Genomic DNA, 13,045 nt, shown 5'->3' with positions numbered 1-13,045 from the left:
GGGACCTCGATATCTCATCCGCTGCAAGTTTATATTTTAGTAGCTTAGTGGTATTTTATTCGTAAACACAATATGGCCGATTGATAAAGAAGTTCGCTTCATAATCACGAGATCTCTGGTTCAATCCCGCTATGTGGTATATATGTCGAGCAGTTACTCTTTTCTACAGTCCCACGTTGATTCAAGCCTTGTGTGTGGAACTGGTTAGGAGAAAACCTCATGGAAGTCCAGAGGATGGATTGTAGCAGTAATTCAAAGATCTAGCCTTGTCATACAATGTCACACCGATTCAGCCAGTCAACCACGTTTAAGATACACATATCTGTGGAATGCTCGATCGTTTACAATCTAATTCATAAACCTAGTGAGGCACTTGATCGAACAACTAAAATCTCACGTTTTATATTTAAGAGATGAGGAATTATGTACATTATTTACATTATTTACAATTGACGGATATTTGTCCTCATCTTGTTTGTTGTTAACACAACGTTTCGGCTGATATACCCTCCAGCCTTCATCGGGTGCCATGGGGAAATTTCGAACCTGGGTTCTCATTCCTAAGGTATTTTTCGATGTTGTTGTTGTTGTTGTTATTATTATTATTATTATTATTATTATTATTATTATTATTATTATTATTATTGTTGTTATTATTATTATTATTCAGATCACTGCCTGGAATCGAACTCGGAATCTTGAGGTTAGTAGCCCGCGCTCTTAATCACTACGCCATATGCCCACGGGCATATGGCGTAATAATAGTAACAACAACAGCAACATAATAATAATAATAATAATAATAATAATAATAATAATAATAAGAAGAAGAAGAAGAAGAAGAAGAAGAAGAAGAAGAAGAAGAAGAAGAAGAAGAACAACAACAACAACAACATCGAAAAATACCTTAGGAATGAGAACCCAGGTTCGAAATTTTTGCTGTTCTAACGATTGATTTACTATCTTTTCTACGATCGTAATCCACAAGGAAATGTAGCAAGCCTTCTTGTGAGTTGGAAAAATAATGGGCAACATTACACTGTGTACACGATTTCTGTCCTTGGGTAGCAACTGTTATTTCCTATATGCTTACTCCTAGAAAGTATAAAAAACGGCTAATATTATTTTTCAAACTTTACTCTCTTTACATTTATTGAAACCCGAAAGAATCTCTCTCAATACATGGCTATGATGCTTCCCCGCTATTCCTGCTCATCATCAGAGATGTACATATTGTCTTCCACTAAGGGACATGCTCAGGTGGTTATGGACAAGCAAATGACAAGCAGATCTGTGCTATTGAGCAAAATATTTGCTATAACGATATTTCTGTTTCAGCAACTCAGCGCTGAATCTGTATGAAATGTAATGGAAAATAGGTCAGTTTCAAATGATTTATGTCCAGGTGACAAAAGCAAAGTTTCAGGGAATGGCTGTCGTTTCCTTTGATTTCTAGATAGAAGCAAATAGGAAATAGCACTTACTGACTAAAGACAAAAAGACTAAAGAAATCTATTGCACAGTGTAATGATTGCTCACTGCCACTCAATAACCCCTTGATACATTATCTTCTTGGGTTGCAGAGTCAATGCGTGTCGGAGTTATTGTTTGGTATGTGGTGTTTATTTTAGCTTATTTATTTTTATTTTTAGATAATTTACGTTTCGGTCCGTGAAATCTAGGTCTGTTTCATTCCATTCTAATTCTATCGAGCCATATGTTATGGCTGGCATTGGAAAATGCGTTAATGGCACAGATGTTAATGGCACAGATGTTCTTGCTACCGAGATGAGATTTAAGCATTTGAAAAATTCTGTCAAAATATTCATTTTTCATTCATGTTTGCACAGCTTTTATTATTCTTCAGACGTTTAGAAGCATTCTGAGGATCATCCCGCTCATTAGTGTTTATGGTTGTCTTCGACGAGGTTTGGGAGAAAAAGGAATACAAGTCCCGCAAAGCTAATTGCGTTATTCTCAAAGTCTGACATAAAACGCACGGATTTCTTGAACGTGCCACAATGGACTTGGATAAACTACATCGGGTTATCCAGCTATAAGGCTTCTGTTAGGTCAGAGGATAGAAATGACATGCGATGTTCACATTTCGGGTAATTAGCAATCTCTCTTAGTGAGAGTCACGGAAGGCAGTCACAGTAGACATTGAAGGTCACCCTTTTCGGATGACTAATTCTCCTATAAATAGCCGAGTAAATTATGTCAGAAAAACGCTCACTGCCTGCTATCGGATAGCACATACTTATTCTTGGTCCATAAAATAGAGAATTGTGGTTTTGTTTTGCATTGTTTGAACTGGTCTCTCACTTGTGCAGTCAATTTAGATAATCTAATCAATTACATTTATCGGATTTGCGAGTTAGTTGGAAGTTTACTGGCCGATCGTCAAAAACCAGAGGTTAGATTCTTTAAAGAGGACAATTAGAGTACTGTTCATAAGGTCCAGCAAAAAAGTACCAGTATAAAAACAGTAGACTAGAAGGAGGACTAGTCAGCGGATAAGAAGAGACTTTTAGGAAAGAATCGCAGCCAATATCGTGGCGGAAAAAATTGCGCTCAACCATCTCTTTGCTGCGAAACGCAAATATTGTGTAATCCAGGTTTAACACATGTCATGTCTTTAGAAACAAAGGAGCGATATCTGTTCGAAAGGCACGAGTATCATAGATGCAACGTAAAAAATAAAACCAATTTGTCTTTTTACAAACTACAATAAGCGTCTGTTATCCTATTCCAGGAAGATGTGAGCGCTTATTTTCTGAGCAGTTTGCTCAACTATTTGGGAGAAGCAGTAACATGCGAAAGATACATTTTAATAACGGCTGCTGTGATGGCCTTCCACAACTCCCAGCAAGAGAGGCAGAATGTCACGCAAAACCAGTAACTGTAGTAGAGGTACGAGAGGCACCTCGTGGTTATGTAAGTGGAATATTTCCGAGTTTAGACGGTCTGCCTTCACATACTAGACACATTCCTTACAGTCTTGGCGGTTTCTATCGTAAGTGATAGCATACTGAGATCATCAACAGTTGTGTGGGGGTGACGATGCTGAAGAAGAGCACTTTCATGAGTAACATCATTGGTAATTTCGGGACCATAATTGTGTTGAAGATTTTAGTCAAGGTGCACACAAAAAGGTTGGTGCTTGTCATCAATACCACACAGATGTGTGAAGTCTTCTGTACACCTATCCAAGACCCCACTCTACAAAACAGCACTTTGTAAAGGGAGTGGATAATAAGTCTTTAGATCAATCGTAACTTTTCATGGAGTCGACCATCGTTATTAGACGCTCTCCTAAATGCAGTCAGTTTTCAGAGATCAAATGGCTTTTATGCACATTTCGGTGGTAAAACTAAATGACCACATATAAAAACTCACTCGTATCGCATAGTTAATTAAGTGCTCCCTCCCTCCTCACGTCTATATTAATTGGCTCTTGAGCTACTGCTGCCGAAGTTAAGTATATTATGAGACATTTCGCTCGAAAGCGGATAAATGAGAATCATGTTGGCATACGCAGGAAGCGTCACCATTATGATGTCATACCTGTTGGAAATTGAACCAAGTACAAGAAATAGGTGATAACAGAAACAAACGTTAACCAGGACAAATCGATAGGCTTTCAGCTCAGAAACTGGTTAATGTGTTTGGAACAAACACATTAACCACCTGACAAACACGTTAACCACATATGACCACCTGACTGCCATGTCTTATCTCAAGTTGCAACTAATCTAACAGGAACATCTACTCTTTTGGATTTTGTATCATATAAAGAGCATATTTCGCTGGTCAGGAAGTCCATCTCTACCAGTATCATTTTCAGGGACGGTTGGAGATGCGTTGAATAATGATGCGCAGCAATGCACTGATATTGCGGCTTCTTCGGAGATGGTGATGAACAGATATGGTCACCATTTGTCAGTCCTGAGTGAAGTGTAGACTAATACCGGAATGTTGTCAACTGCTCAGTGCTCTACCATTTGGGAAATGCAGCCAGTGGAATGTTCATCCTTGAATTCCATAAAGAGTTATTGGTGAACATGAACGCTGTTCAATAAAATGTTTTGTTTATTGGTGAGGAATAACTAATCCGAGTATTACCCGGTAACTATAGAGAAATTACAATTCATAGCCTGTGAAGCATTACCAATTTGAGATAAACTCGGCTGGTATGGCCGTGTCGTCAGCCAGGCTTGTCTGAAACGCGCACAGAACGATGAAACTCTACTCTATGCATTCGTTTATGTCGGAATATTGCTGACATGTGGCGCTGTGTCGAACAGCTGTTGTTGGTTCTTTAGGTTCTGAGTTCAAATTCCGTTGAGGACAATTTTACCTTTCGTTCTTTTGGAGTCGATAAAATAAAGTACGAGTCATGTACTAGGGTCGACGTAACTGACCTATCCTGCTCCCCTTTAAGTTCTGGGGTTGTGCCTAAATTAGAAATCATTCTGTTGCTGACATTCTAAGATTCTACTGCGATATTTCTCCATGATTTATGAGTGAAACTGTCATTATTATTATTACTAGCGGGACCCGTGAAAATTTCACGGAATGAATGGTAAACTTATTGGTTTATTTCTGAAAGCTTTATCCAAAAAACCTGAAAGTGTAGCCTGTGTCTGTATGGAAAGATAGTCGCTCATCTGCTACTCTTTGAAAGGTGAAATAAATTGTAATACAATGATTACTTAATGCACTTTATATATATACACTTTATATATATTATGCACAATTTTATAAACTTAATACACAGCACTCATAAAATAATATTCACTCTTATTTTTTTCATTTTCCCCATAAACAGCAAAAATTATCCAGTACATATAATATAACCTTTAGTTAAATTGCATATATCTGCCGCGTAAATAAGAGTGAATATTTCACGGAATTTCACTTATGCGCATGCGTTAAGTGATAGGTGATATTAAAAAAACTTAGTTCAATTTTTTAAAAATACGCTTTTCACTATCCGATCACCACCACCTCCATCTCCTCCTCCACCACCGCCGCCGACGCCACCACCACCATCATCTCTCTCTCCTCCTCACTCTCACCGTTCTCTGTCTGTCTGTCTCTCTGCCTTTCTTTAACCTCACCATCAGAACATCACCTCTCTGCTAAAATTATATTTTTAACTCTCCTCCTCTACCTTCAGCTAACTTTTTAAACCACGTTATAAATATTACGTTCCCCCTACATCACATCATGGACGCTTCTCTCTACCTCTTTTTCTTTCTCCCTCTTTCTGTCTCACTCTTCGCCTTATTCTCTTTTTCTCTTTCCTTTTTCTTTCTCCTCGCTTTCCTTTCAACTAATCAGGTGAAAGCGTTACAATTACGTTCCCCCTACCTCATGTCGAGGACACTTCTCTGTCCCTCTTTCTTCTCCCTCCCTCTTTTTCTCTCCCTCTTTTTCTCTAATCCCGTGAAAACGTTATCGATGGGCTAAGTAACGCAATGACAAGCAGAATTATTATAAGATTATTATTATTATCATTATTATTATTATTATTATGTCTTTTTTCTTCTTTCTTCAAATTTTCTTCCATTTCTTGCCGAGTGTTTTCCACACACTTAGGGCAGAGAAGCTCATTGTATGCATTCCCAGTTTACACACACAAATTCACTGGTAAAATATGTATTTAAAAAAAATTAATAAATAAATAAATTCATGAATGGATATTGTTTTCACAGTTGTTTTAAAATAAATTCTGATGGAATATAACAGAATAAAAATATCATTGACTTTAACCAGTGTACTTACATTGATAAGTGGACCAGCGAACCCTCCAAATTTTGGAATAGACAGTGGCAGTTTGTCTATTCGGAAGTTTCCATTAAGAAATGGACAATGACATCGTAAATTCTTATCTGTTAATTCTTTTGGACAACCGTATATTTGATATTTTTCCAGACTGTTGCAGATATTGTCGTACATGCTTGAGAAATAAACAAAAAATAAAGTATTAGAGGAAACGTTATGAAAAGATCAAAATTAGAAATGGAATTAAATTTACAATCATTCAAACTATTTGTTATAGCTTATTTGTAAACTATTTGATCGAGAACAAAATCCTGTTTTCGTTTTTGTATTTCCTTACTTGTGGAGTCTGGAGGAAGGAGCCGATCTCATGGTCTTCGCAGCCACCCCTAGATCAGTAAGATTGATGCTATTAGTGTTTCTCTCTCGAGCCTTTGTAAGTTCTGGTTTTATTTCATTTCGCTTTACCATTGTGTAGTCAGTTACTTTAAATCCATAAATGACTAACCCTTAAAACTTGACTAAAAGCACGTATTATGGAACATTAGCCTCATTCCAGATCTATATTGTCGTTCAAATTTCCTTCTTCATTTGTTTATCTGTTAGTCATTCTATTTAGTTACTTATTGTAATTTACTGCTATTATTCAATGTATTACAATTATCTGTTCCATACCCTCCGTATTCGATTCTTTTCCACTTTCTTCATTTTAAAATCTCTCCTTCTCCCCTTCTCACTCTTTTTGTATTTGAGTACCTGCTCTCCTAGAGATCTTGGAATTATCTACTATAGTACCACCTCTGAGATAGTTTGGCTTCTACAAGCCACTATGAAGCAATTCATCTAGGAGCATCCGCTACTCCGAATTGCAAACGGATAGTATAAGATAGAGGAGAGTCTGCGTAAAATACTATGACCCATTTTCATCTTCTCTGGCAGGAAGACAAACATACCTATCTATTTAACAGCATCATCTGATCCTTAGGAGCCTTTAGGGGAGCTCGTTTGGTTGCAAGCAGTCGGGCCACACTTTCATTTACTGACGAACACTCTGAACACTCTGAACGTTCTTTGAGACACAAGTCTGTCTCTCTCTATTGCTAACCCTCCTTTGGCTTTCAAGATAATCTCTATAATCAAACTTCGCAGTGTTAGATGCTGACTATATTGAGAGAGATTTTTACCCTCCCATTGTTTTAACAATTTTATCCCTAGTTCAAATCTCTCTACTCCCTTACTTTACGTTTATCTGATGCTTCTACTTGAGATCCTTCAAATACCATAGGATATAACTTTATGTATTGAAAACATATATTCCATTTCCCTCTCTCCCCCTATCTCTGAATTCTTCATGTTCTGTGACTTCAAAGATCACGACTCTTCTTGGATTTCCCATTTTAGTATCCACACCTATCTGTATCCCTGACACTTCGACTACCTGACATCTCTTTTTCCAACCAAACTAAACTTTACCAGGCTTTCACCATTTCTGTTCCCATCGGATCATCCAATTACTACCTAACCAAAGCATACACCTTACACCACTCTACTAAAGCACCTATTTTACAAATCCTTTGGTACTGTAAGTAATCTAACTTAGCGGAGCTTCCCTAGTTCTTTGGTAGCACTTGTTTAAATGTCTTAGTTAGGTATGTGGAGGAACACGTACTCATCTAAGATATCTAAACGAGTGACGGAAATGATCCCATTACGTATGTCTTATCACATTCTACTCAAAACCAAAGCTCGTTACTTCTCTATCTACGCATCAGTTTGCCTACAGCTGTCCAAAAGCAGTACGGGAAAAATGCATTGCAAATATTGCCTAAGAATTTAATCTATGAGAGCTTTATCAACATTACAACACCACTAAGAAAACCACCAGAAATATCATAGTTGATTTTGTGCACCATCCAGCCTGCATCTCTCTCATCTCTTAAATTACAACAGAAACTTCTAGTCTATTACCAAGAAAGGTTCTACTATTATTTAGAATTAGTTATCCATAATTTCGCAGCCAAGATGACTCTGTTTAGCAATATTCCTGATGAAGAAGGCATCGTATTTACCTTCAATTCCGTATTGCACAAACACAGCAAGACTCTTCCCAATTCATATGTATGTACAAGTAGAGACAGACGGAGAGAGAGAGAGAGAGAGAGAGAGAGAGAGAGAGAGAGAGAGAGAGAGAGAGAGAGAGAGAGAGAGAGAGAGAGAGAGAGAGAGAGAGAGAGACGCATATCTATCTATCTAGCACTAGATAGTGCGCGCGTACATGTACATACACTTACGTGTGTATATATTATAAATTGATAAAATATGCACCAGACTTTAAAAAGAAATAAGTACTGGGGTCAATTCGTTCGACTAAAATTCTTCAAGGCGGTGGCCCAATATGGCCGCAGTGTGAGGCCTAGACAGACAGACAGAGACAGAGACAGACAGAAAGGGCTAGATAGATAGATAGATAGATAGATAGATAGATAGATAGATAGATAGATAGATAGATAGATAGATACACACACGTGTGTATGTGTATGCGAGTGTAGGTGGGTTTGGGTATCATATCATCAGAATTGCATCACTTCAAGTTTCACAGTAGTGAGAAAAATACTTTTGATCGTTCTGATGCCTGCTTCTCTACCAATAAACACACACACACACACACACACACACACACACACACACACACACACACACACACACACGAATCGAGAGTTATCTACAACTTTTCTTGTCAAGGTCATAATCGTATGATTCAGTTTCATTTTTTTTTGTGTGTGTGTTTATGCATGTTTTGCATTCATTTTTAATTTTATTATATTTATAATTTTTTTTGACAAATATAAAATAAATATCCAGCGACATCTTATCCCTGAATGAAATGAATTTAGTGCAAATGCCTTAACGTTGTATAAGAAGAAAAAACTATATTCTATGATTTAACTATAAACTAAATTTGATAGACACTTCGGTGAATCGGTTGTGTTTAAATATTTAGCATGTATGTGAATAGCATTTCAAGATACTTGCTATTCTACAAACCTATCGCTGCATGACATTGTCAAACAGAAACTATCAACTGACATTGATTGTGCTCGGGTTATTTTCTTACATTTTATAGCACAAGGTTGTACAATTGTCTGGAAAGATTGTTTAGTCAATTGAATCCTCTCCACCATGTGACCTGTTGTTTAACCTCAGACCAGTTACGATCAAATCTGATGGCTTATGAACCAAAGTGTTGAAGCCTCATCACTCTGTCAATTCTTTAATCATAGTGTGCCCAGAATTCGCTTTGTTTTTTAAGGGGGTAGAGTGTGATTTCAGAGATTTAAGGCAGTTTAAAGCTTATTAGCTTATTAGCTTATTAGCGATCACCGTGTATTGACTAGAGAAAATAATCGAGTTCATTTTTTTTCCATCGAGGGCCTATATGCCCCAATGCTAAACTATTTTCCGTAGTCAATACACGATGATCGCTTATAAGCTTTAAGTTCATAAATATTATTATTTACTGAATGAGGTTTTTTTACGCATCGAAAGCCTATGAGGATCCGCTCACGTAAACTAAGGATCAAAGGGTCCATCGAGAAAAGATGGTTGAAAATCCCTGATTTACAGGATCATTAGTTGTCTCGTACATGACTCATCATCCGGTCTGGTAACTTGCACGAATCCATACAACTCTTCCACGCCAAGCATCCCGATCAAGCGATGGGACATGACTGCCTGGCCTAGGTTTTAGCCCTATTGGTCTTTCGCTAGCTCAAATATCTCATTTGCGCATGCTACGACTACTGATGATAGCAGTAGTTCACTAACTGAACCGGTTGATCCTGACTGTTGACAGTTTGTTGTCTATCCATCTGTTCAGTACCTGTCGATATTCGTCATTACTCAATAAGTTCATCTGCCGAAATAGTTCACATCTCCCATACTGCATTCCATGATTTGAACGTATTCTGCCACGTGGGGTTACATGCAACTTTAGCCTATAGCTGTGACCCTGACAGGTGCTACAATTCCAGATCATGGCTGATCTGAGAACAACAATAGCTAAGAGGTGGTTCCGCACTCCTCAAAAGGCTGGAACTCGCGAACCAGAGCCCCATTACCGAATGCAGAAAGATGTACCCATAACTAGTGCTTTTCAATGATGCATGACTTCAGCACCAGAGGTGCGGAAGATAAAGATGAACGAAGCAAATTTTTTTTCTCAGAACGTAGATGGCTGTCACTAAATATATAGAGATATTTCATCGAGCGTTCTGCCATTGCCGTCTGCCTTTAGTTTTTGTCGTTAGTCTTTGCTCTAAAACCACTTCTACCCTGCCATTACTGATATATTCGTCTATGAATTTGTTCTTTACTACATATTTTTGCAAAGGTGTAGCTAATCAAATGTCATACATGATTTTCATCTTGTTAGTTTAATAACCCACTTGATTTTAGAAACACCACTTGACATTTATATTCATTTAATGTATCTCGAGCCTGCCCGCTTGACTTTACTTCAGCTTATTGAAACTGGAGCCTGTCGGTCTGACTTTATATTCAATTAGTGCTCCTGATGCATGTCTGCCTAACGATATTCGTTTTTATGGTTCAGTTAAAGGAGGAAGTGTAGTTCTCGTGATGTTTTCCAGAGCTTCCTAAACGGAAGTAAGGAAGTTATCATCAGAAAAAAGACCTGGTCGGAATGCATACGACAATGTGTTCTGTGCTAAAGTCATTCGGTACCTATATTGATGGCATGTGCAAGGGATGAGTGGGGTTAGGGGCAGAAGGGCTGTAAACGTTGAAGTAATCGAAATCAATGACTTCTGAGAAGGATGAAGTGAAATAAATGTCTCGGCGCGAAAAGAGATGTGGTAGAATTGGTAGTGTCAGGTGATGGGTTAAATAGGGAGGATTTAAATTCATCATTTCAAGCAAACAAAAATTTCGACCGTCAATTATACAGCTCTCCCATAGTTAGAAGTTACTCATATAGACTATTTACAAGTAGTTGCATTGTGCTGTTCGCCAGCTAAGTGTCTTACGAATGGTTACAGCTCACTGGCAGTCAAACAGAATACTGACACTTTCAGCTGTGATTCAACTATCTGAAGATGGAACAAAGCTTTTTAGATGACGGATTGGAACCTTACAGCTTTTGAGATCCTTTAATATGGTTATATGAAAGAAGTTTTTATGACTAATTATATTGTAAAATCTATCCTCTTAAATTCTTTAAAAAGTCATCAAATGACACGTTTATATTTTATTTCGGGTTTTCATTTTACATTAACATTTTGCAATAAATTAATTACACTTTTCCTTATGGTTAATAAATTTTCTTTAATATAACTTTTAAAGATATATTTTTTAAAATCCTTCCCCACTTCTTTTCTAAATAGTTCTCTTTACCGAGATGTATAAAATGTAAGCCACAGAACGGCTGACTAGCTTCGTTTATGTGCCATATGGTATGCAGACTAGTGTTTCATTAATATGCTTTTCATATTATATATATATATCGTAGGACTCTGAATATCCACCTAGAAAGTTACGTTCCAAGGTGCAAATATCAACAAGGTTTGTTTAGATGGTTGTCCATTCATGAATGTTTCTGCTCTCCGCGTCATCAATGTCGTCCATCGGAAAGGCAAGGCCAAAACAGCTTGGCATCAGTATCATCACTTTGACGTCGTTGTCAAAGCAGAGAGGCGCTTCATCCGTCCTACTTAACAAATATGCCAATCCATCGTCCGCGACTGGTCCTCAGAAGGACTAAGGGGTAAGTTGACTTTAGCGGGATTTGAACTCAGAGTGAAGCATTCTATGTGAGGTTCTTACACCCTGCCTATTCAAGTAGTTGTTGGCACTCCGTCGCATACGACGTCCAGGGTTCCAGTTGATCCGATCAACGGAACAGCCTGCTCGTGAAATTAACGTGCAAGTGGCTGAGCACTCCACAGACACGTGTACCCTTAACGTAGTTCTCGGAGATATTCAGCGTGACACAGTGTGACATGGCTGACCCTTTGAATTACAGGCACAACAGAAACAGGAAGTAAGAGTGAGAGAAAGTTGTGGTGAAAGAGTACAGCTGGGTTCGCCACCATCCCCTACCGAAGCCTCGTGGAGCTTTAGGTGTTTTCGAGCAATAAGCACTCGCAACGCCCAGTGTGGGAATCGAAACCGCGAACCTATGACCGCGAGTCCGCGGCCCTAACCACTGGGCCATTGCGCCTCCACGCCTATTCAAGATACAGATTAAGTCACAAAAATCGATGTGAACGATGCGCTTTACTTCAAGCTGAAAGTTTGATCGTTCGTATTCTACCATTTCCACAACACACAATCATCTTGTCCCAATTCGTTACGTATACCCTCCACCTCACTCTCTACTATCACCACTTACTCTTCACTGCCTTCTTTCCAACGTGTGGAGGTGTGTGACTTAGTGGTTAGGGTGTTGGACTCATGATCGTAAGATTGTGGTTTCGATTCCTACATCGGCGACGTGTTGTGTTCTTGAGTAAAACATTTTATTTCAGGTTGCTCCAGTCCACCCAGCGGGCAAAAATGAATAAACCTGCATGACTCGAGAAAGTAACTTTACTGCTTTTTTTTCTTTCCAATGCACATTTATCGTCGACCACTCATCAACGCTTGTTCTTCATTCATTATATTCGTCCCTTCGTCTCTCAACCATTCCCCATCTCGAACCATCCCTCGCTCTTCCCATACACTCTAGTAACTTGTACCCATCCTCACTTCCTGTTCTTCTGTTTCCACTCACTTTCAGTCACTTTCATGTACCTTTCGAGGTCCATCCAGACACTTTATCATCACTACTTTATATCTTTCAAGCTCTACCCTGGTGGAGGCGCAATGGCCCAGTGGCTAGGGCAGCGGACTTGCGGTCATAGGTCGCGGTTTCGATTCCCAGACCGGGCGTTGTGAGTGTTTATTGAGCGAAAACACCTAAAGCTCCACGAGGCTCCGGCAGGGGATGGTGGCGAACCCTGCTGTACTCTTTCACCACAACTTTCTCTCACTCTTACTTCCTGTTTCTGTTGTGCCTGTAATTCAAAGGGTCAGCCTTGTCACACTGTGTCATGCTGAATATCCCCGAGAACGACGTTAAGAGTACACGTGTCTGCGGAGTGCTCAGCCACTTGCACGTTAATTTCACGAGCAGGCTGTTCTGTTGATCGGATCAACTGGAACCCTCGACGTCGTAAGCGACGGAGTGCCAACAACAACA

General features: G+C 38.8%; 1 protein-coding gene across 1 annotated transcript in view; it reads right to left on the bottom strand.

Moving 5' to 3' along the window:
• The window catches only part of LOC106867699 (ganglioside GM2 activator), a 52,287-nt gene that overhangs the window by 4,036 nt on the left and 35,206 nt on the right, over nt 1-13,045 (bottom strand). Inside the window, exon 3 of the mRNA XM_014912654.2 lies at nt 5,791-5,965. Within this exon, the coding sequence (XP_014768140.1) occupies nt 5,791-5,965 (175 nt within the window). The remainder of the gene's footprint in view (nt 1-5,790; nt 5,966-13,045) is intronic.

This window comes from Octopus bimaculoides, chromosome 7 (genome assembly GCF_001194135.2).
Source record: "Octopus bimaculoides isolate UCB-OBI-ISO-001 chromosome 7, ASM119413v2, whole genome shotgun sequence".
NCBI lineage: Eukaryota > Metazoa > Mollusca > Cephalopoda > Octopoda > Octopodidae > Octopus > Octopus bimaculoides.
The sequence above is the reverse complement of the archived record's forward strand: the minus strand, read 5'-3'. Positions and strand labels throughout refer to the sequence as shown.